Source organism: Scyliorhinus canicula, chromosome 17 (genome assembly GCF_902713615.1).
Source record: "Scyliorhinus canicula chromosome 17, sScyCan1.1, whole genome shotgun sequence".
Classification (NCBI taxonomy): domain Eukaryota; kingdom Metazoa; phylum Chordata; class Chondrichthyes; order Carcharhiniformes; family Scyliorhinidae; genus Scyliorhinus; species Scyliorhinus canicula.
In genome coordinates, this window is record NC_052162.1 from 114,644,526 (window position 1) to 114,666,687 (window position 22,162).

At 45.7% G+C, this 22,162-nt stretch overlaps 2 protein-coding genes and 1 long non-coding RNA gene across 3 annotated transcripts; 2 read left to right on the forward strand and 1 right to left on the reverse strand.

Moving 5' to 3' along the window:
• Positions 1–285: 285 nt before the first annotated feature.
• LOC119952220 (gastrula zinc finger protein XlCGF49.1-like) lies at positions 286–1,151 on the reverse strand (the record flags this gene model as incomplete). The annotated part of the gene is made up of 1 exon (XM_038775869.1): positions 286–1,151. A coding segment is annotated over exon 1 (651 nt), but the record flags the coding sequence as incomplete, so codon positions are not given.
• A 2,518-nt stretch (positions 1,152–3,669) lies between these two features.
• Positions 3,670–14,092, forward strand: LOC119952221 (gastrula zinc finger protein XlCGF7.1-like). The gene is made up of 2 exons (XM_038775871.1): positions 3,670–4,674; positions 12,081–14,092. Exon 2 carries the CDS (start codon positions 12,428–12,430, stop codon positions 13,070–13,072), a length of 645 nt encoding a protein of 214 aa, XP_038631799.1. The 5' UTR covers positions 3,670–4,674; positions 12,081–12,427; the 3' UTR covers positions 13,073–14,092.
• On the forward strand, positions 9,694–18,667 carry LOC119952264. Its single transcript, XR_005457803.1, has 2 exons — positions 9,694–9,869; positions 18,351–18,667. It is a non-coding gene; the product is annotated as an uncharacterized LOC119952264 (long non-coding RNA).
• Positions 18,668–22,162: the final 3,495 nt, after the last annotated feature.

A 22,162-nucleotide genomic window follows, 5' to 3' on the forward strand; every position in this document is an offset into this window, starting at 1 on the left:
GGAGGAAACATTATTTACTATCCAGGATAAAATAAATGCCGTTCATCAGCTTTTGTGGATCATTTCAGTGGAAATGTGCTCTCCCAAGCTCAAAGAGCATCAGCCCACTGGAAGCAAAGACATGAGGCCGGCCAGTCCCACTTCACCAAGTGTCAGAATCAACAGGGTTCAGTCCTGGATGTGATTAACAGCAGCAATAACAGCAGAATCCAAACGTAATCATTCGTGAACCTGCTGGTGTGTCAGCAGGTGGGATGACTGAGTGAATCCCTTCCCACACTGGGAGCAGGTGAAAGGCTTCTCCCCAGTGTGAACTCGCTGGTGTTTCTGCAGATGCGTTAACTGAATGAATCTCTTCCCACAAATAGTGCAGCTGAATGGCCTCTCCCCAGTGTGAACTTTCTGATGTCTCCACAGGCTGGATGACATTCTAAACCTCTTTGTGCAGTGGGAGCAGCTGAACGGTCTCTCCTCAGTGTGAATGCGCTGGTGCTCCATCAGTACCTGAGAGCTTTTGAAAGCACTCTTACATTCAGAGCATTTAAAGGGTCTCTCATTACTGTGGGCGACATTGTGTTTCAGCAGGCTAGATAACTGGGTGAATTGTTTCCCACATACAGAGCAGGTGAATGGCCTCTCCCCGGTGTGAACTCGCTGGTGTGTCTGCAGGCTGGATGACTGAGTGAATCCCTTCCCACATTCAATGCAGGTGAAAGGTCTCTTCCCTGTGTGAACTCGCTGGTGCGTCCTCGGGTGGCTTGCAGAACTGAATCCCTTCCTACACTCAGGGCAGGTGTACGGTCTCTCCCCATTGTGACTGCGGCGATGTGTTTCCAGCTTTGATGGGGATCTGAAGCCCTTTCCACAGTCCCCACATTTCCACGGTTTCTCCATGGTGTGGGTGTCCTTATGTTTCTCAGGGTTCGAAGACCACATGAGATGTCCACACAGAACGAGAGTACTGTCTCTCCCCGCTGTGTATGGCGTGATGTTTTTCAGGTTGTCTATGGCGCAGTGGTATTGTCACTGCCTTAGTAAACCAGAAACCCAGGGTAACGCTCAGGAGACCCCAGTTCGAATCCCACCACTGCAGATGATGAAATTTGAATTACAAAGAAGTCTAAAGATGACCATGAAACCATTGTCGATTGTCGTAAAAACCCATCTGGTTTACTAATGTCCTTTACAAATGAAATCTGCTGCCCTTACCTGGTCTGGCCTACATGTGACTCCAGACCCACAGCAATATGGTTGACTCTTAACTGTCTGCTCAAGGGTAATGAGGGATGGGCAATAAATGCTGGCCCAGCCAGCGAAGCCTATGAACAAATAAGGAAAAAAACAGTGAAAGCTTTTTCCGCAGTCAGCTCACTGGAACTCTCACTCAGGTGTGTGTTTGTGTGTCTCAGTGCTTTTCCAGTCATACTGATGTTTAAACCCTTCAGAAGCAGACGGAACAGACAAACACATCTCCTTCCAGATTCCAAGGTTGATGATATTCAGGACCTGATGAGTCGAGTGCCTCTGTCATATTTTGATGTGACGTTTGAACTGGGATTTCAGTCTGCAAATCCTCCCCTTCTGATATCCTTTAAAAGGAGTTTACAAAATTAATCACTGTTATTACAGGATAGAGATTCAAACCAGACAATTCTAGTTTCTGTGGAACATTCTTTCCTCTCTCATTCCCCAAAAGCTGTAAATCTCCATCCCTCCCCCCCGCCACCATTCTCACTCTGCTGTGACTCACTTTCCATCACCCATCCTCCCAAATTTCCTGAAGGTGCTGATTCAGGCTGATTGACAGATCCCTGCTCACTGATTCCCTGCAAGAAATGGAGACCTGGTAGTTATTTAAAGTACTGGATTTAAATTACCTGGCTATTTAGCACCTTTTTTGAATACGCATAAGACAGAGACTTATCGAAGAATTATCCAATCAGTTATGACTTGCCAACCAATCAGATCCTGTTTTCTGAAGAAATACAAAGTGTTCCCTTTGAAATTCGGTATTCTTGCATCTGTCCTGACGATGAAACGTTTTGATTGCGTTTCCCTCTTTTCAGTAATACTCAAGTTATTTAATATTAAGTGATGATTAATATTACCTGACTGGAAGGAATCATTAATATACTTTATTACAGATCCAGCAATAATATAATTAATCTGTACCATATAACAACACCAGACATGACTATGCCTGATATTAATTTAATGTCAGCCATCTCCTGGGTAAACCAGTCCTTTAATTGTGAACATTGGGAAAGAGACCATCATTTTAACCAGACAGTAAGAAGTGTTACAACACCAGGTTAAAGTCCAACAGGTTTGTTTCAAACACGAGCTTTCGGAGCATTGCTCCTTCCTCTGGTTTAACCAGACAACCAAATGTGTCATTGTTAAGGGAGCAAAGGATGTCAATGTCTTTAAGAGAGAGAGATCTGGGCCAAGCTTTCCAGAGTCTATGCCCTCCCTGGATTCACTTCCTTTCCCTTCAGTTGCTACAAGTGGCCAATTGAAGGTGAGAATGAGAGAATAAATTGTTTTACTCACAGATGTTGGAAACAGGAGGAAGTTTCAGTTTGTGTAAAGCTCAATCTTCAGTTACACAATGGCAGGATTGGCTGGAGGACGAGAGTCCTTCCGGTCCTCCCACTCTTTCCATTGGTGAACACCTCAACAGGAAGGTCAGAAGGCGGGCTCTCCTTCGCACATGCGCAGATTTCCCTCTCCCTTGCACATGCGCAGTTCCATGCCGGGGCGATCACCGAGCAGCTTCTCGCCCTGGCTGGAGCCGTCAGCCGGTTGGCTGGAAACCTTGTCTCGAGGAGGTGAAGGGCCTGCGGACTGGAACCCAGAGACGTCACCGCGGAGAAGCTGATTTCTATTGGCTGATTCAGTCAGGGCTTCATTTGGACGTCACAAAGCGGAAATTGGAGGTAAAACCTCCTCCTGTCTCCAACATCTGTGAGTAAAACACTTTCTTTTCTCCCCCTTTCCATTTCTTTTCTCGTTCTCACCTTCAATTGGTCACTTGCAGCAACTGAAGGGAAAGGAAGTGAATCCAGGGAGGGTGCAGACTCTGGAAAGTTTGGCCCAGGTCTCTCTCTCTCTCTCTCTTAAAGACATTGACATCCTTTGCTCCCTCAGCTTGACACATTTATTTATTTGGCTAAAAGGATGGTCTCTTTCCTAATGTTCACAATTAAAGGGCTGGTTTCCCCAGGAGATGGCTGACATTTAAGGGGACAGTAAATTAATATCAGACAGAGAAATGTCCAGTGTTATATGATAGATTAGATATATTATTTGTGGTTCAGTAATAAAGTACATTTATTACTATTTCTAGTTGTATAATATTATACTGTAGCTATGTTATATATTTCCATCATCGCTTCTCTCAGAGGGTTGAGAGCCTCTGAAATTCTCTTCCACAGGGACCAGTGGAGTCTGGGAGTCAGTGAATATTTTCATGGATGAGTGTGACAGACTTTTTTTTAACGCATTTGTCACATTGCTTTTTGTTACCATTCTATGACAACAAACACAACAGAGTAACAGAAAAATTGGGTGGAAAATGGGCACAGAACAGAATAAGAGATATTGCCGCATAAATACACGCAAGGTATTGCAGAATTAATTCAGAACAGAATATTTGAGGCACCTGAGCCTCTAGATGAAATGCCGGATCAATTGAACAACCAGTAATCGTGTTAACATGGTGAGAAGGGAAAGAGGGTTAGATTATATAAAAACAGGTGGATAACCATGCAGGTAGCACACCCCAAAATATTGTGAAACAGTCTAACAACATAGTTGACTGAAATGAATAAGGTGAATTGAATGCAGTCATGGAAAATCCAGGAGGAGCAAGAATTGGAGCCTATGTATTTGAGATATGGCTCCCATACTTTGCTCCCAATATTTCAGACTTAGCGCAGAGTACAATTGTTAAAAATTCCATAGGGATGCATTCTGTAATCAGCCTTTCTCGTTTTGGATAGAGGGGAAATTGTCGCTACTCTAGGAGCAAAGGATATTTTTATGAGTGCCGACGGTCAGGATATTATGTAGCCTTTTTTCATTAGAATTGGTGATTCGCCCACCTAGGAGACCTAGGATCAGGAATACAGGTTTAGATTCTAAGGCTCTCTCAAAAATCTGCTCCAGTTCCCTGACTATATTTGACCAATAGGATTGAATCTTTACAGCTCCATAGGAACGTATATAGTCACTCTCAACCACCAGGCACATTGGAGTATCAAACCCGTGTCTAAGACTAGATGTAATATGAAGACTGTGTAGTATTGTAAACTGGGTCTCCTTCATTTTATTGCTGTTCAAAATTTCACTGGCATAGTCCCATATGATACCCCATGTCTCCTCATCAATATTGACTGCTAAGTCCTTGTCCTATGACTGCAAGGTTCTCAGCATTGAAATACAGGATCTGGAATTTAGAATATCATAGAATTGGCTAATCAATTGTTTTGGCTCCACAGAATTCAGCATTCTTTCCACTAGGGAAATTGAGGAATCAAGACACAAATATGTCTTGTTACAGATAACATCTTTGAGCTGTAAATACTTAAAGGATTGTCTTGTGATGTCATAGCTGCTCAAAGGATGACAAGGAAGTGCTCTGAACATGTCTCCCAGCCGACATCTCTCCAGGTAATGAATCCGTGGTCAATGAGACCGGGTGGGAAGTCTGGACTGTCCTGGACAGGAGAGAGAGTGGAAGTCAATTTAGATTTCCCTTCTAATTGGCGGACCAACCTCCACGCTCTGAGATTATCAATAATAACAGGATTATCACACTTATTTATGTCACCATAAAACAAGACCTGTAGAGGGAGAACTGACTGGTCTGCTTCTACATCAAGTGAGATGGACGTTGGGTCTATCCTAACCCAATCCCTTCTGGATTCTAGACGAGAGGCCTTTAGGGAGCTAGGATGGAAGCTCAGAGCGAGAACAAACAGAGTTGTTATCTCTGGGTTGTTGCCCGTGCCATGTGATAGTGAGACGAGGAATAGGGAGAGAGAGCAATTAAACACGTGGCTACAGGGATGGTGCAGGCGGGAGGGATTCAGGTTTCTGGATAACTGGGGCTCTTTCTGGGGAAGGTGGGACCTCTATAGACAGGATGGTCTACATCTGAACCTGAGGGGCACCAATATCCTGGGGGGGAGATTTGTTAGTGCTCTTTGGGGGAGTTTAAACTAATTCAGCAGGGGCATGGGAACCTGAATTGTAGTTTTGGGGTACGGGAGATTGAGAGTATAGAGGTCAGGAGCACAGATTTGACTTTGCAGGAGGGTGCCAGTGTTCAGGTAGGTGGTTTGAAGTGTGTCTACTTCAATGCCAGGAGTATACGAAATAAGGTAGGGGAACAGGCAGCATGGGTTGGTACCTGGGACTTTGATGTTGTGGCCATTTCAGAGACATGGATAGAGCAGGGACAGGAATGGTTGTTGCAGGTTCCGGGGTTTAGGTGTTTTAGTAAGCTCAGAGAAGGGGGCAAAAGAGGGGGAGGTGTGGCGCTGCTAGTCAAGGACAGTATTACGGTGGCGGAAAGGATGCTAGATGGGGACTCTTCTTCCGAGGTAGTAAGGGCTGAGGTTAGAAACAGGAAAGGAGAGGTCACCCTGTTGGGAGTTTTCTATAGGCCACCTAATAGTTCTAGGGATGTAGAGGAAAGGATGGCGAAGATGATACTGGAAAAGAGCGAAAGTAACAGGGTAGTTGTTATGGGAGACTTTAACTTTCCAAATATTGACTGGAAAAGATATAGTTCGAGTACATTAGATGGGTCGTTCTTTGTACAATGTGTGCAGGAGGGTTTCCTGACACAATATGTTGACAGGCCAACAAGAGGCGAGGCCACATTGGTTTGGTTTTGGGTAATGAACCAGGCCAGGTGTTAGATCTGGAGATAGGTGAGCACTTTGGAGACAGTGACCACAATTCGGTGACCTTATCGTTAGTGATGGAAAGGGATAAGTATACCCCACAGGGCAAGAGTTATAGCTGGGGGAAGGGCAATTATGATGCCATTAGACATGACTTAGGATGTGTAGGTTGGAGAAGTAGGCTGCAAGGGTTGGGCACACTGGATATGTGGAGCTTGTTCAAGGAACAGCTATTGCATGTTCTTGATAAGTACGTACCAGTCAGGCAGCGAGGAAGGGGTAGAGCGAGGGAACGGTGGTTTACCAAAGAAGTCGAATCTCTTGTTAAGAGGAAGAAGGAGGCCTATGTGAAGATGAGGCGTGAAGTTTCAGTTGGGGCGCTTGATAGTTACAAGGAAGCGAGGAAGGATCTAAAGAGAGAGCTAAGACGAGCAAGGAGAGGACATGAGAAGTCTTTGGCAGGTAGGATCAAGGAAAACCCAAAAGCTTTCTATAGGTATGTCAGGAATAAAAGAATGACTAGGGTAAAAATAGGGCCAGTCAAGGACAGTGGTGGGAAGTTGTGTGTGGAGGCTGAGGAGATAAGCGAGATAATAAATGAATACTTTTCGTCAGTATTCACTCAGGAAAAAGATAATGTTGTGGAGGGGAATGCTGAGACCCAGGCTATTAGAATAGATGACATTGAGGTGCGTGGGGAAGAAGTGTTGCCAATTCTGGACAAGGTGAAAATAGATATGTCCCCGGGGCCTGATGGGATTTATCCTAGGATTCTCTGGGAAGCCAGGGAAGAGATTGCTGAGTCTTTGGCTTTGATTTTTATGTCATCATTGGCTACAGGAATAGTGCCAGAGGACTGGAGGATAGCAAATGTGGTCCCTTTGTTCAAGAAGGGGAGTAGAGATAACCCCGGTAACTATTGGCCGGTGAGCCTCACGTCTGTTGTGGGTAAAGTCTTGGAGAGGATTATAAGAGATACGATTTATAATCATCTAGATAGGAATAATATGATTAGGGATAGTCAGCATGGTTTTGTGAAGGGTAGGTCATGCCTCACAAACCATATCGAGTTCTTTGAGAAGGTGACTGAACAGGTAGACGAGGGTAGAGCAGTTGATGTGGTGTATATGGATTTCAGTAAAGCGTTTGATAAGGTACCCCATGGTCGGCTATTGCAGAAAATACGGAGGCTGGGGATTGAGGGTGATTTAGAGATGTGGATCAGAAATTGGCTAGTTGAAAGAAGACAGAGGGTGGTGGTTGATGGCAAATGTTCAGAATGGAGTTCAGTTACGAGTGGCGTACCACAAGGATCTGTTCTGGGGCCGTTGCTGTTTGTCATTTTTATAAATGACTTAGAGGAGGGCACAGAAGGTTGGGTGAGTAAATTTGCAGACAACACTAAAGTCAGTGGAGTTGTAGACAGTGTGGAAGGATGTTGCAGGTTACAGAGGGACATAGATAAGCTGCAGAGCTGGGCTGAGAGGTGGCAAATGGAGTTTAATGTAGAGAAGTGTGAGGTGATTCACTTTGGAAAGAATAACAGAAATGCGGAATATTTGGCTAATGGTAAAATTCTTGGCAGTGTGGATGAGCAGAGGGATCTCGGTGTCCATGTACATAGATCCCTGAAAGTTGCCACCCAGGTTGATAGGGTTGTGAAGAAGGCATATGGTGTGTTGGCCTTTATTGGTAGAGGGATTGAGTTCCGGAGCCATGAGGTCATGTTGCAGCTGTACAAAACTCTGGTACGGCCGCATTTGGAGTATTGCGTACAGTTCTGGTCGCCTCATTATAGGAAGGACGTGGAAGCTTTGGAACGGGTGCAGAGGAGATTTACCAGGATGTTGCCTGGTATGGAGGGAAAATCTTATGAGGAAAGGCTGATGGACTTGAGATTGTTTTCGTTAGAGAGAAGAAGGTTAAGAGGTGACTTAATAGAGGCATACAAAATGATCAGAGGGTTAGATAGAGTGGACAGTGAGAGCCTTCTCCCGCGGATGGAGGTGGCTAGCACGAGGGGACATAGCCTTAAATTGAGGGGTAAAAGATATGGGACAGAGGTCAGAGGTAGGTTTTTTACGCAAAGAGTGGTGAGGCCGTGGAATGCCCTACCTGCAACAGTAGTGAACTCGCCAACATTGAGGGCATTTAAAATTTTATTGGATAAGCATATGGATGATAATGGCATAGTGTAGGTTAGATGGCCTTTAGTTTTTGACTTCCCATGTCGGTGCAACATCGAGGGCCGAAGGGCCTGTACTGCGCTGTATCGTTCTATGTTCTATGCTCACATTAACACCGCAATGGGGCAGCACGGTGGCACAGTGGTTAGCATTGCCACTTCATGGCACCGAGGAACAGGTTCGATCCCGGATCTGGGTCTCTGTCCATGCAGAGTTTGCACATTCTCCCCGTGTTTGCGTGTGTTTCGCCCCCACAACAGAAAGATGTGCAGCCCAGGTGGATTGGCTATGCTAAATTGCAATTTAATTGGAAAAACTGAATTGGGTACTTTAAATTTAAAAAAAAACACAGTAATAAAGTTGTACTGTGAAACTCCCCGAGTCACCAAATTCCGTTGCCTGTTAAGGTACACAGAAGGAGAAATCAGAATGTTCAATTCACCTAACAGCAAGTCTTTCAGGCATTTTAGAACGAGAGGTAATAGTCTGAGGATAAGATGGGCAGCATGGTAGCACAGTGGTTAGCATAGTTGCTTCACATCTCCAGGGTCCCAGGTTCGATTCCGGCTTGGCTGTGTGGAGTTTGCATGTTCTTCCCGTTTCTGCGTAGGTTTTGTACAGGTGCTCCGGTTTCCTCCCACAGTCCAAAATATGCAGGTTAGGTAGATTAGCCATGATAAACAATGGATTGGCCATGATAAATTGCCCTTAGAGTCCAAAAAGGTTAAGTGGGTTACAAGGATGGGGTGGAGGCCTGGGCTGGGCTGGGGTGCTCTTTCAGCGGCTAGTGCAAACTCGATGGGCTGAATGCCCTCCTTCTGCACTGTAAATTCTATGATTCCACCGGGTGCTTCAGTTTCCTCCCACAAGCCCTGAAAGATGTGCTATTAAATAATTTGGACATTCTGAATTCTCCCTCTGCGTGCCCGAACAGGCGCCAAAATGTGGAGCGTAGGGGCTTTTCACAGTAACTTCATTGCAGTGTAAATGTAAGCCTACTTGTGACAATAAAGATTATTTTAAAAAGAGGTAACAAATTCTAAAGAGTTGAGGAGAAACTGCTTCCCTCAAAGGGTTGTGGATCTGTGGAATTCACTACCCCAGAGTGTAGTGGAGCTGGGACACTGCGTAAATTTAAGGAGGAATTAGACGTTTTTAATCGGGTTGAAGGGTTCGACTCGATGGGCCAAATGGCCTAATTTTGCTCCTATATCTTATGACCTTCTGAAAGGGGGAGACATTGATTTGCTCCCAGATGTTGCCCAGAGGAGGAAGTTTTAGTCTGAAACTCATTGTCCAACCTCCACATTGTGACATCACAAAGGAGCTCGTCCTAAATCAGCCAATAGGAATAAATCCGTTCCGCGGTGACGTCATTGTCCAGCGCGCGCACATGCGGGAGCCCCGCCCCCACCCACAGTTCCCATCCTCCACAGATCCTCGAATCAAGGTTTCCAGGCAACCGGCTGACAGTTCCGGCCGTCGGTGATCTCCCCATCCCATGACATGGGACTGCGCATGTCTCAGGGAGCGGGGAAGCTGCGCATGTGCAGGGGAGCTCGCTTCCTCTGACCTTACCGCTGAGGTGTTGACCAATAGGAAGATTGGAGGACCGAAGGACTCTGCTCCTCCGCCAATCAGAGTTCCCCCATTGTCTCAATGCGGAATCTGGACATGGAGGTTTGTGCCGAGCAAAGCTGTTGTTCCCGCAACCCTGAATGAGCTTCAACCGCACACAGACTGAAAACTCCTCCTGTCTCCAACATCTGTGAGTAAAACACTTTCTTTTCTCCCCCTTTCCATTTCTTTTCTCATTCTCATCTGCAATTGGTGACTTGCAGCAACTGAAGGGAAAGGAAGTGAATCCAGGGAGGGTGCAGACTCTGGAAAGCTTGGCCCAGGTCTCTCTCTCTATTAAATACATTGACATCCTTTGCTCCCTCAACTTGACACATGTATTTGTCTGGCTAAAATGATGGTGTCTTTCCAAATGTTCACATTTAAAGGGCTGGTTTCCCCAGGAGATGGCTGATATTAAAGGGAACAGTAAACAGGACAAATCAAACCCAACCAATTAATTCCCTGTCGGAATACTCTCCACCATCAGCAAAGTGATGGACGGAGTCATTAACAGCGCTATCAAGCGGTACTTACTCAGCAAAACCTGCTCACGTCTTTCAGTTTGGGTCCCACCAGGGCCACTCAGCTCCTGACCTCATTACAGCCTTGATTCAAACATGGACAAAAGAGCTGAATGCCAGAGGTGAGGTGAGAGTGACTGCCCTTGGCATCAAGGCAGCATTTGACCGACTATGGCATCAAGGAGCCCAGCTAAACTGGAGTCAATGGGAATCGGGGAAAACTCTCCGCTGGTTCGGGTCATATCTGGCACAAAGGAAGATGGTTGTGGTGGTTGGAGGTCAATCATCTCAGCTCCAGGAGTTCCTCAGGGCACACTCCTAGGCTCAACCATTTTAGCTGCTTCATCAATGACCTCCCTTTCATTATAAGGCGAGAAGTGGGGATGTTTTTTGATGACTACAAAATGTTCAGCACCATTCTTGACTCCTCAGATAATGAAGCAATCCATGTCCAAATGCAGCATTTCCTGCACAGTATCCTGATATTGGCTGAAAAGTGGCAAGTTATATTTGTGCTACACAAGTGCCAGGTAATGATCATCTACAAAGGAGGATCTAACCACCGCCCCTTGACATTCAGTGGCATTAGCATCGCTGAATCACCCACAGCCAACATCCTGAGGGTTGCCATTGATCAGAAACTGAACTGGACCAGCCATATTAATACTGTGGTTACCAGGGCAGGTCAAAGACTACAGCGAGTAACGCACCTTCTGACCCCCAAAGTCTGTCCACCATATACAAGGCACAAGTCGGATGTGTTATAGAGTAATCACTACTTGCATGATTGAGTGCAGCTCCAACAACACTCAAGATGCTGTCCTACACCAACCAGACCAAAGCAGCCTGCTTGACTGCTCCCCATTCCACAAATATTCACACCCTCCGCCAATGGCGAACTATGGCAGCTGTGTATACCATCTATAACGTGCACTGCAGTAACTCACCAAGGTTCCTCAGACAGCACCTTCCAAACCCACGATCACTACTATCTAGAAGGACAAGAGCAGCAGATACCTGGGAACCCCACTTCCTGGAGGTTCACCTCCAAGTCACTCACCAGACGGACTTGGAAATATATCGCCCTTCCTTCATTGTTGCTGGAGCGACATCCTGGAACTCCTTCCCTGACAGCACAGGGGATGTACCTACAACTTAAGGACTGCAGCGGTTCAAGAAGGCAACTCATCACGACCTTCTAAAAGGCAACTAGGGATGGGCAATAAATGCTGGCTGAACCAGCGACTCTCACATCCCGTAAATTAATTTTAAAAACTTTTTTATTGGACAGAGATGTATGGAATGTATTATATATATTATTGATGGTTCTGTAATAAAATACATGCATTATTATTTCTACCTTTGTAATATAGTACTGTACCTACATTATATAGAATCACCCCATCTCTAATCAGTAAATATACTTAGATGGAGACTCTCTACTCTTGTACGGGTTGTAATGAGTTTAGATTTGTTGATCAGCATAAATCAGCACCTTCATAAGAATTGGGAGGGGAGGGAAGCGAATCCATTCTGTATATTACACACATTTTTCATCCAGTAACATAGACATATATCTGTCTGGCAGCCTCTGTGTCCAGCACAAGAAGCAGTGAGCATGGATCTGTCAATCAGACTGATTCAGTGCCTTTAGGAGAATTGGGAGGATGAATATTAGATACAGCAGAGTGTGAATGGAGGGAGAGTGTGTGAGATTGAGATTTAGAGCATTTGAGGGAAAGAGAAAGAGCTAACAATGTTCGATAGCAACTAGAATTGTCGGTTCTGAATTTCTATCCTGTACCGACCGTGATGATTTTTGTAAAATCTTTTTGCAGGAATTTAGAACAAGAGGGGTTTGAGGTGGATATCTCAAACTAAATATCACGTCAAGAACTGACTGAGTCACTCAATTCTTGGGAACTGAATATCATCGGCCTTTGAATCTAGAAGGAGAGCTGTTTGTCTATTCTGTCTGCTTCAAGAGATTTTATACATCGGTGTGTCTGGAAAAGCACTGAGACACACACACACACACCCGTGTGAGACTGTTACAGAGCATTCCTGTGAGACTGGAAAGAGCTTTAACCAGTGACACAGCCTGAAAAAATACTACACTATTCACAGCAGGGAGAGACTGTATCGGTGTTCTGTGTGTGGACGAGGCTTCAACTGATCGTCCAACATGGTGAGACGCAAGATCACCTGGACCATGAAGAAACCATGGAAATGTGAGGATTGTGGGAAGGGATTCACAGCCCCATGCCTGCTGGAAAGGCATCAACGCAGTCACACTGGAGAGAGGCCTTTCACCTGCTCTCAGTGTGAAAAGGGATTCGCTGCCATTGGCAGCCTGCGGAGACATGAACGAGTTCACACTGGGGAGAGGCCATTCACCTGCTCAGACTGTGGGAAGGGATTCACTCAGTCAAACAGCCTGCAGACACACCAGCGAGTTCACACTGGGGAGAGGCCATTCATCTGCACTGTGTGTGATAAGCGATTTGCTCAGTTATCCGACCTGCGGACACACCAGAGAGTTCACACTGGGGCGAGGCCATTCATCTGCACTGTGTGTGATAAAGGATTCACTCAGTTATCCAGCCTGCAGACACACCAGCGACTTCACACTGGGGAGAGGCCATTCACCTGCTCCGTGTGTGATAAGGGATTCGCTCAGTTATCCAGCCTGCAGAGACATCAGCAACTTCACACTGGGGAGAAGCCATTCATCTGCTCAGTGTGTGATAAAAGATTCGCTCGGTTATCCAGCCTGAAGAGCCACCAGAGCGTTCACACCGGGGAGAGGCCATTCACCTGCTCTGTGTGATAAGGGATTTGCTCAGTTATCCAGCCTGCTGAACCACAATGTCAATCACACCAATGAGAGACCCTTTAAATGCTCTGACTGCAGGAGGGGTTTCAAAAGCTCTCAGCTACTAATGTCCCACCAGCGCGTTCACTCTGAGGAGAGACCGTTCAGCTGCTCTCACTGCACAAAGAGCTTTAGTACCTCATCCAACCTGATCAAACAAGAGCGACGTCACACCTAACAATGAAGCAGAATACCCGGAGGCCTTGTTCATCGTGGCCGGGGACTTTAACCAGGCCAACCTCGAGTGTACAGCCAAAATTCCACCAACACATCTCCTGTCCCAACAGGGGCCTCAACATCCTTGACCACTGCTACACAAACAGCAGGGGCGCCTCTCAATCCATCCCCCAACCGCACTTCGGAAAATCGGACCACAAGATAGCGCTCCTTCTCCCGTCATACAAGCAGAAACTTAAGCGGGAGAATCCGATTAAGAAGGTCGATGCAATGGAAGAGCTCCTCCGCGACTGCTTGGAGTCAGTGGACTGGTCCATATTCAAGAACTCGGCAGCCAACCTAAACGAGTTTGCCAGCACCGTCACAGAGTTCATCAGCAAGTGTGTAGAAGATTGTGTGTCAAAGAAAGTAATATCTATGTTACCCAACCAGAAACCATGGTTTAATCGGGTGATTCACTCCGTACTGAAGGCCAGGTCTGAGGCATTCAAGACAGGCGACCCTGACCTATACAAGAAATCTAGGTACGACCTCCACAAACCCAACAGGGACGTCAAGAAACAATACCAGACTAAGCTAGAATCACAGACTAATGACATGGACTCTCGTCGGTCGTGGCAAGGCTTCAACAACATAATGAGCTGCAAAGCCGAGAAGAATCTTTGGCAACAGGGCAGCCCTCCCAGACAAATTCAATGCATTCTATGTTCACTTCAACAGGAAACCAACAAACCTTTGTCAACTGCCCCAGCAACCTTGGAGACACAAACTTTATTGCGTACAGTTCTGGTCGCCTCATTATAGGAAGGACGTGGAAGCTTTGGAACGGGTGCAGAGGAGATTTACCAGGATGTTGCCTGGTATGGAGGGAAAATCTTATGAGGAAAGGCTGATGCACTTGAGGTTGTTTTCGTTAGAGAGAAGAAGGTTAAGAGGTGACTTAATAGAGGCATACAAAATGATCAGAGGGTTAGATAGGGTGGACAGCGAGAGCCTTCTCCCGCGGATGGAGGTGGCTAGCACGAGGGGACATAGCCTTAAATTGAGGGGTAATAGATATAGGACAGAAGTCAGAGGTGGGTTTTTTACGCAAAGAGTGGTGAGGCCGTGGAATGCCCTACCTGCAACAGTAGTGAACTCGCCAACATTGAGGGCATTTAAAAATTTATTGGATAAGCATATGGATGATAAGGGCATAGTGTAGGTTAGATGGCCTTTAGTTTTTTTTCCATGTCGGTGCAACATCGAGGGCCGAAGGGCCTGTACTGCGCTGTATCGTTCTATGTTCTATGTTCTAAACCTGTGACATATCAACCGTCACAGCCTCCAAAGTCAGATCGGCTTCTTGAAAGTGAACCCTCCGTCAGTGGCAGGTCCTGACGGGATCCCTGGTCGTGCACCCAGATACTATGCGGACCAACTGGCGGATATGTTTCCGGACATCCTTCACCTCTCACTACTCCGTTCCGAGATTCCCACCTGCTTCAAGAAGACCACCGTCCATACCGGTGCCAAAGGAGAACCAGGCAAAGTGCCTCAACGACTACCATCCGGTGGCCTTGGCATCGATCATCCAGATGAGCTTTGAGAGGTTGGCCATGAGACACTTCAACTCCAGACTCCCAGAGTGCCTTGATCCACTGCAATTCGCATACCGCCATGGTCCTACCTGTCCACCGCAGACGCCATCGCCATCTCCCTGGCCCTACACTCATTCCTGGAGCATCTCGACAACAAGGACTCCTATGTCAGACTCCTATTCATTAACAACAGCTCTGCCTTCAACTCCATAATCCCAGCCAAGCTCATGTCAAAACCTAGGACTTGGCTCCTCCCCCTGCAACTGGATCATCAACTTCCTGACCCACAGACAGCAATCAGTAAGGATAAACAACAATGCCTCCTCCTTTGCGTTAGTCCTCAATACCGGGGCCCCACAAGGCTGTGTACTTAGCTCCCTACAGTATTCCCTGTACACACACGACTTTGTGGCAAAATTTGGCTCCCGCTCCATGTTTGCCAATGACACGACTGCAGTGGGTCGGATCTCAAACAACGATGAGTCAGAGTACAAGAGGGAGATAGAGAACCTAGTGGCGTGGTGTAATGACAACAATCTCTCCCTCAATGTCAGCAAAACTAAGGAGCTGGTCATTTACTTCAGGAAGCAAAATATCTTACACACCCCTGTCTGCATCAGTGGTGCCGAGGGGGAGATGGTTGACAGCTTCAAATTGCTCGGTGTGCAAATCACCAACAATCTGTCCCGGTCCACTAACGTCAACACTGCGGCCAAGAAAGCACAACAGCGCTTATACTTCCTCAGGAAACTAAGGAAATTCAGCATGTCTACATTGAATCTTACCAATTATTACAGATTCACCATAGAAAGCATCCTATCTGGCTGCAGCACAGCCTGGTATGGCAACTGCTCGGCCCAAGACTTTAAGAAACTACAGAGAGGCGTGAACACAGCCCAGTCCATCACATGAACCTGCCTCCCATCCATTGACTCTGTCATGGCTGATATGTTCCCAGTGCCCCATTCTATCCCTGCAGCCCTGCAATTTAGTTCCCTCAAATACCGATCCAATTTCCGTTTGAAATTCTCCATTGTCTTCATTTCCACACAACACCTCCCCCTCACAGGTGGCGAATTCCAGGTCATTATCATTCGCCGCATCAAAATATTTCCCCACCCCCCCCCGCCCCTCCAACTCGATTTTCAAATTTGCTGATGACACCACCGTAGTGGGTCGGATCTCAATACAATGACGAGACAGAGTACAGGAATGAGATAGAGAATCTGGTGAACTGGTGCGATGACAATAATCTCTCCCTCAATGTCAACAAAATGAAGGAGATTGTCATCGACTTCAGGAAACGTAGTGGAGAACATGCCCCTGTCTACATCAATGGGAACAATGTAGGAAGGGTTGAAAGCTTCATGTTTTTAGGTGTGCAGATCACCAACAACCTGTCCTAGTCCCCCCCCCCCCATGCCGGCACTATAGGTAAGAAAGCCCACCAATGACTCTACTTTCTCAGAAGACTAAGGAAATTTGGCATGTCAGCTACGACCCTCACCAACTTCTATAGATGCGCCATTGAAAGCATTCTTTCTGGTTGTATCACAGCTTGGTATGAATCCTGCTCTGCCCAAGACCGCAAGAAACTACAAAAGGTTGTGAATGTAGCCCAGTCCATCACGCAAACCAGCCTCCCATCCATTGATTCTGTCTACAATTTCTGCTGTCTCGGAAAGGCAGCCAGCATAATTAAGGACCCCACGCACCCTGGACATACTCCCACCTTCTTCCGTCAGGAAAAATATACAAAAGTTTGAGGTCACATACCAACAGACTCACGAACAGCTTCTTCCCAACTGCCGTCAGACATTTGAATGGACCTACCTCGTATTAAGTTGATCTTTTCTCTACACCCTAGCTAATACTGTAACATTATATTCTGCAGTCTCTCCTTCCTTCCCTATGAACGGTATGCGTTATCTGCATAGCATGCAATAAACAGTACTTTTCACTGTGTACCAATACATGTGACAATAATAAATCAAATCAAATAAACCTGTCATAATCTTGTCCACCTCTCTCAAATCTCCCCTCGACCTCCTTTGCTCCAAGGTGAACAATCCCAGCCTGACCTGAACAAACAAACAGAATATGTTAATACCTGGGATCGGACGGGAATGTTTAATTTCTGTTTAAAAGATACTGGGAATATTGTCCTGGAAAATAAATGATTGGAATGTTTACCTTGGGTGTGGTTGAATGGAATATATCAATCTGGTATCCTCCTACGCTCTAGTGAAAGTCTGGAATGTGTAGATGGGATGAATAAGTTGATCACTTTCTCTTGGAAATATTAACATGCTTTTTAAAAACGTTTAGAGTACCCAATTATTTTTTTTCCAATAATGGGGTAATTTAGTGTGACCAATCTACCTACCCTGCACATCTTTGGGTTGTGGGGGTGAGACCCACGCAGACACGGGGGAATGTGCAAACTCTTCACGGACAGTGACCTGGGGCCAGGATCGAACCCGGGTCTTCGGCGCCGTGAGATAGCAGTGCTAACCACTGTGCCCCCCAGATATATTTACACCCTGGCCCATGAACTTTGTTTTAAAGAAACCCACATTTGAAAGCCCGGCCACGAAATGAAATATCAGCACCATAACAGGGCAGATCAGAAAGACAGACACTCACTTTGATCTTTTCATCAGAGCATCTGAGAGTTAAGAATATGTGACATGATTTTGGGATCCCGGTGTGAGTGTGCAGTTGTGATTTGTTACATGTGAAAAATAACAAGGCTAAATTCACGGTGAAATGGACTGAAGACCGGGTCCCAAACACACACAGCTACTGGAGACACAGCAGGAGATGAAATGGTTAATGTGGCCAGGGGATTGAGACACCATTGTGACATCATCAAGACATTGACACACACTCCAGAGAGAAACTGACTTTAAAACAATCCGGATAGAATTAAACACACTGGACATGGGCAAAGTGGGAGTGAAATTAAAGTGATAATGGGACAAGGAAGGGCTTGGGAGAAATAATACTGAGTAAGAACTGTCCACAAAGAGAGAGCTGGAGAATCCTTTACATCCATGCTTGATCTGTTCCTTGAAGCATCTTTCCTAATGTACCAGTAACCGAGAACTCACGGTGTTCCATCAGGAGGAGAAACAATGGAGATGTTACCCCAGGTGGAGCCAGAACAGAAATGGGAAAATAACAAAGTGACATTGAGTGAGGAGTCAGAAAGACACCCCACCCCCCTCCCCCAACCCTCTTGGTGTTGACTGTAAGATTCCTGGGGGACTCCCTGCTTCAGGTTTTCTTGCTAATTAGTGAACATTAAATTAAATTCTATGACTGGCTGCGGATTTATTTTGAATTTGATTGTTACAGTTCTCCTGTTTTTATTCCTGTTGTGATTATGCTCTGGGTAAGGATGGTTGACAGGTGACAGGATGGGAAATTGTGGTTTGGGTCTTCACTGACCAAATGTTTTATTGATCTGAAAGGTGTAAATGGGACCAAACTCCAGCAGAAATCGAGCAGAGCTGAGAACAGATGACTTGCTGTGTGGGAACAGGGAGATAAACAGCTCCCAGAGGACAGAGAAAACAAGAGTGCCTGGAATCCTAGACAACACCTGGGTGTCAAGGCCACCATGTTTTCACTGCTTGGCATGAGAATGCTGACTCCCTGTACCGGGGACGGAGTGTGGGGAAGACAATTTTTTGAGAGTTTCGCGTGGCTTGGGCGGGTACAGATGGTTCAATGACAGGCTTTGTAATTGGTCCATGTGTAAGGAATCTTTTTTAAATCCTTGTCTGATCCATGTGTCCCTTTCTGTTGCTGGCTGCTGCACCATTGCAGATTCTGGGTTTGAACAACAGACTTCGGAAACCCCCAGCTGCAAGCTCTTAGTTGAACTGGCCAAAGGGATTCCCCTCTGTGCTGTATGGTAGGGTCTGTGATGTCATTTTGATGGACTTGGCTAGCAGTCAATCAGCTCTTCTAAAATTCCAAGATTTACCCCATTCTTCATTCTGATTGGTAGAACCCTTCAGAAACGTCTGAAGGGAAGGCCAGAAGAAGCAATTTCCATTTTAATTCACGTCTATTCAGGCCTAGAAGGCAGCACACAGCAAGTCTGGACTCTCTATTATCTCTCTGCCTGGTGATTTAAAATGCTTCCAGCCAGCCTGTGAAAGTTCCACTGGAAGCTAAAGCAGATTCTCTCTCAGCTGAGGGCTTGTGACCAAATACCTTCCTCTTTCTGCACAATCTGGGAGCTGTTGGCAAGTTGTCATCTCTGTTCTGAATTGGCAATTGTGAGGCCAGAGCTCTGAGTTTTCTCTCACCTGTTGGACTCCTCCTGAGGGTTCCGGATAAAGAGAGGGGCCATTGAAAATCCATTTAAAACTCTCATGTTGAGAACTTCAGTGAGGCTGGTTGTCCGTCTGGTGGTCCATCAATGACCCTGACTCCACCACTCCCTGGGAAAGAGAGATTCACAGACCCATAGACCTCGGGAAAGAAATATCCTCATCTGCGTCTTCAATGGGAAAGCCCTTTTAAATGTAGTTCCAGTCTCTGCCACAAGGGGAAACATCCTCTCCGCATTCTCTGTGTCAGTTCCACTCAGAATTTCACATGTTTCAAGAAGATCATCTCTCATTCTACTAAACTGCAATGGATACAGTCCTAACCTGTCAAACCTTTCCTCAGAGGATAACCCCCTCATTCCAGAAATCCGGAGAGTCAACCTTCTCTGAACCGCTTCTAATGCAACTATCTCATTTCTGAAATAAGGAGACCCAATCTGTACATAGTGCTCTAAATATGGTCTCACCAAGGCCCTGTACAACTGCAGCAAAACATCCCGACTTTTATATTCCAGCCCCTTTGCAACAACAATATTCCATTGACCTTCCAAATCACTTGCTGTACCTGCAAACTAACTTACTATGGTTTCTATACTAGAACACCCAGATCCCTCTGTACCTCAGAGTTCTGCAATCTCCATTTAAATAATGTTCTGTTTTATTTAACCCTTTCTGCCAAAGTGGACACGTTCACATTTTCCCAACTTATGGTCCTTTTGCCAATTCGTTCCCACTCACATAAACTATTTGTTATCTTTTCCAGACTCCTTAAGTTCACTTCACAAATTACTTTCCTACCTGTCTTTGTGCCATCAGCAAATTTAGCCGCCATACATTCAATCCCATCATCCAACTCATTCATATAGATTGTAAAATGGTTGAGGGCCCAGCACTGATCCTTGTGACATTCCACTTGTCGCATCTTACCAACCCAAACGTAACCCATTTATACCCCCTCTCTGCTTCCTGTTAGCTAACCAATCCTCGATCCATGCTGATGTTTTTCTCTCTACCCCCCCCCCCCCCCCCCCACCCCCCAACGTGCCACCAAGAGTTCTTACTATGTGTAATCACTGCATGGTAGCATAGTGGTTATCACTATGGCTTCACAGCGCCAGGGTCCCATGTTCAATTCCCGGCTTGGGTCACTGTGTGGAGTCTGCACGTTCTCCCCGTCTCTTCATAGGTTTCCTCCGGGTGTTCTGGTTTCCTCCCACAAGTCTTGAAAGATGTGCAATTAGGTAATTTGGACATTCTGAATTCTCCCTCTGTGTACCTGAACATGTGCTGGAATGTGGTGACTAGGGGCTTTTCAGAGTAACTTCATTGCGGTGTTAATGTAAGCCTACTTGTGACAATAAAGATTATTATTATAACCATTGATGTGGTACCCCCTGGGGAATATCTTCTGGAAATCTAGATAAACCACATCTACAGGTCCCCCTTTATTGACATCCCTTGTTACTTCCTGAAAAAGACTCGATAAACGAGTCAATCACGATTGACTCTGAACCATATTTTCAAACATTGTGTCAAAAGAAAACTAAAATCTCCTCTCCCCCTCTGGCTCCTTTACCAATTAGCTTAAGAGAGACTCACTTTCAGTTCAAGAGCCTGTCAACCTCTTTCACCCACTTTCCCCAAAGTGAATGAATTTAAGCAGAAAAGTACCACCAAAAATCAAATATTTTTAAAGAAACAAGTTTATTAATGAAATAAAAAGGCAGCACGGTGGCGCAGTAGGTTAGCACTGTGGCCTCACGGCACCAAGGTCCCAGGTTCGATCCCAGCTCTGGGTCATTGTTCGTGTGGAGTTTGCACGTTATCCCCGTGTTTGCGTGGGTTTCGCCCCCACAACCCAAAAATGTGGCAGCTACGTGGATTGGCCACACTAAATTGCCCCTTAATTGGAAAAAATGAATTGGGTACTCTAAATTTATTTTTAAAAAATTAATGAAATAAAACATGGTTTTAAAAAAATATCAGAAAATTATTTGCAGATCAAAGACAACCAGAGTAAAAGAGTAATCATGGTAAAAGGATGTTCACAATGTTCGGAACCCAAATGTTTCTCTTCGGTTCCTCTGTAGCCTGTTCCCGAGACTCCCCACTTTGGACACAGGAGCACTGAATCCCGGGTTCAAGACACCATCAGCCCTGATCATTCCCATCCCCTGATTTCCCAGTCAGTCCTCCAGCACCTTCCTGTCTCTCTGTTAGTGTGATGTCCATGGCAGATTCTCAACTGGGGCACAGGCCCCGTTATTCTCAGCTAAATTCAGCCCTTAGATCTGTTGCCTGCCTGTCATTGACATGAGCAATAGAGACAGAAAGGTGCCCGAGGCTCAAATAGGAAGACAAAAATTGTGGATTAGGATCTCTGTAAAGATTAGTAACTTCAAAACAAAAATCAAATCCCCAGTCAACAAATGAAAGGACCACATGACAGGACATAAGGTTTTATACCTTTTACTGCAACAAACTAGAAGCAATATTAACTAAACATTATTTTAGTAGGAAATATACACCGACAGTCCAAAGTGATTATTCATTCCCGAGGCTTCCGTTCTTTTCCCAATCTGGCAGCCTTTATCTCCGGAACTGTCTTTCACGGTGAAAGATTGGCTAGCTGCCAGAAAACCGAGACCAGCACAAACAGGTTTTGGTTGGTAAGATGTGTAATGAATGGTGTGTCACAGGGATCAGTGCTAGGGCGTCAATCTTTTACAATATATATCAATGACTTGGATGATGGGTCTGAAGGTATGATTGTTGAGTGTGCTGATGATACAGGCGAAAAGGAGGCGGTGTTGCACTGATAATAAGGGACGGCATCAGTACATTAATAAGGGAGGATCTCAGATCAGGAATACACAATGTGGAATCTGTTTGGGTGGAGCTAAGAAACAGCATGGGACGGGTTTGGTGCCAGAGGCACAGAG

Bases quoted from the DNA above. Each gene is read 5' to 3' on its own strand.
- LOC119952221 (XM_038775871.1), top strand. From the start codon at position 12,428: ATGGTGAGACGCAAGATCACCTGGACCATGAAGAAACCATGGAAATGT.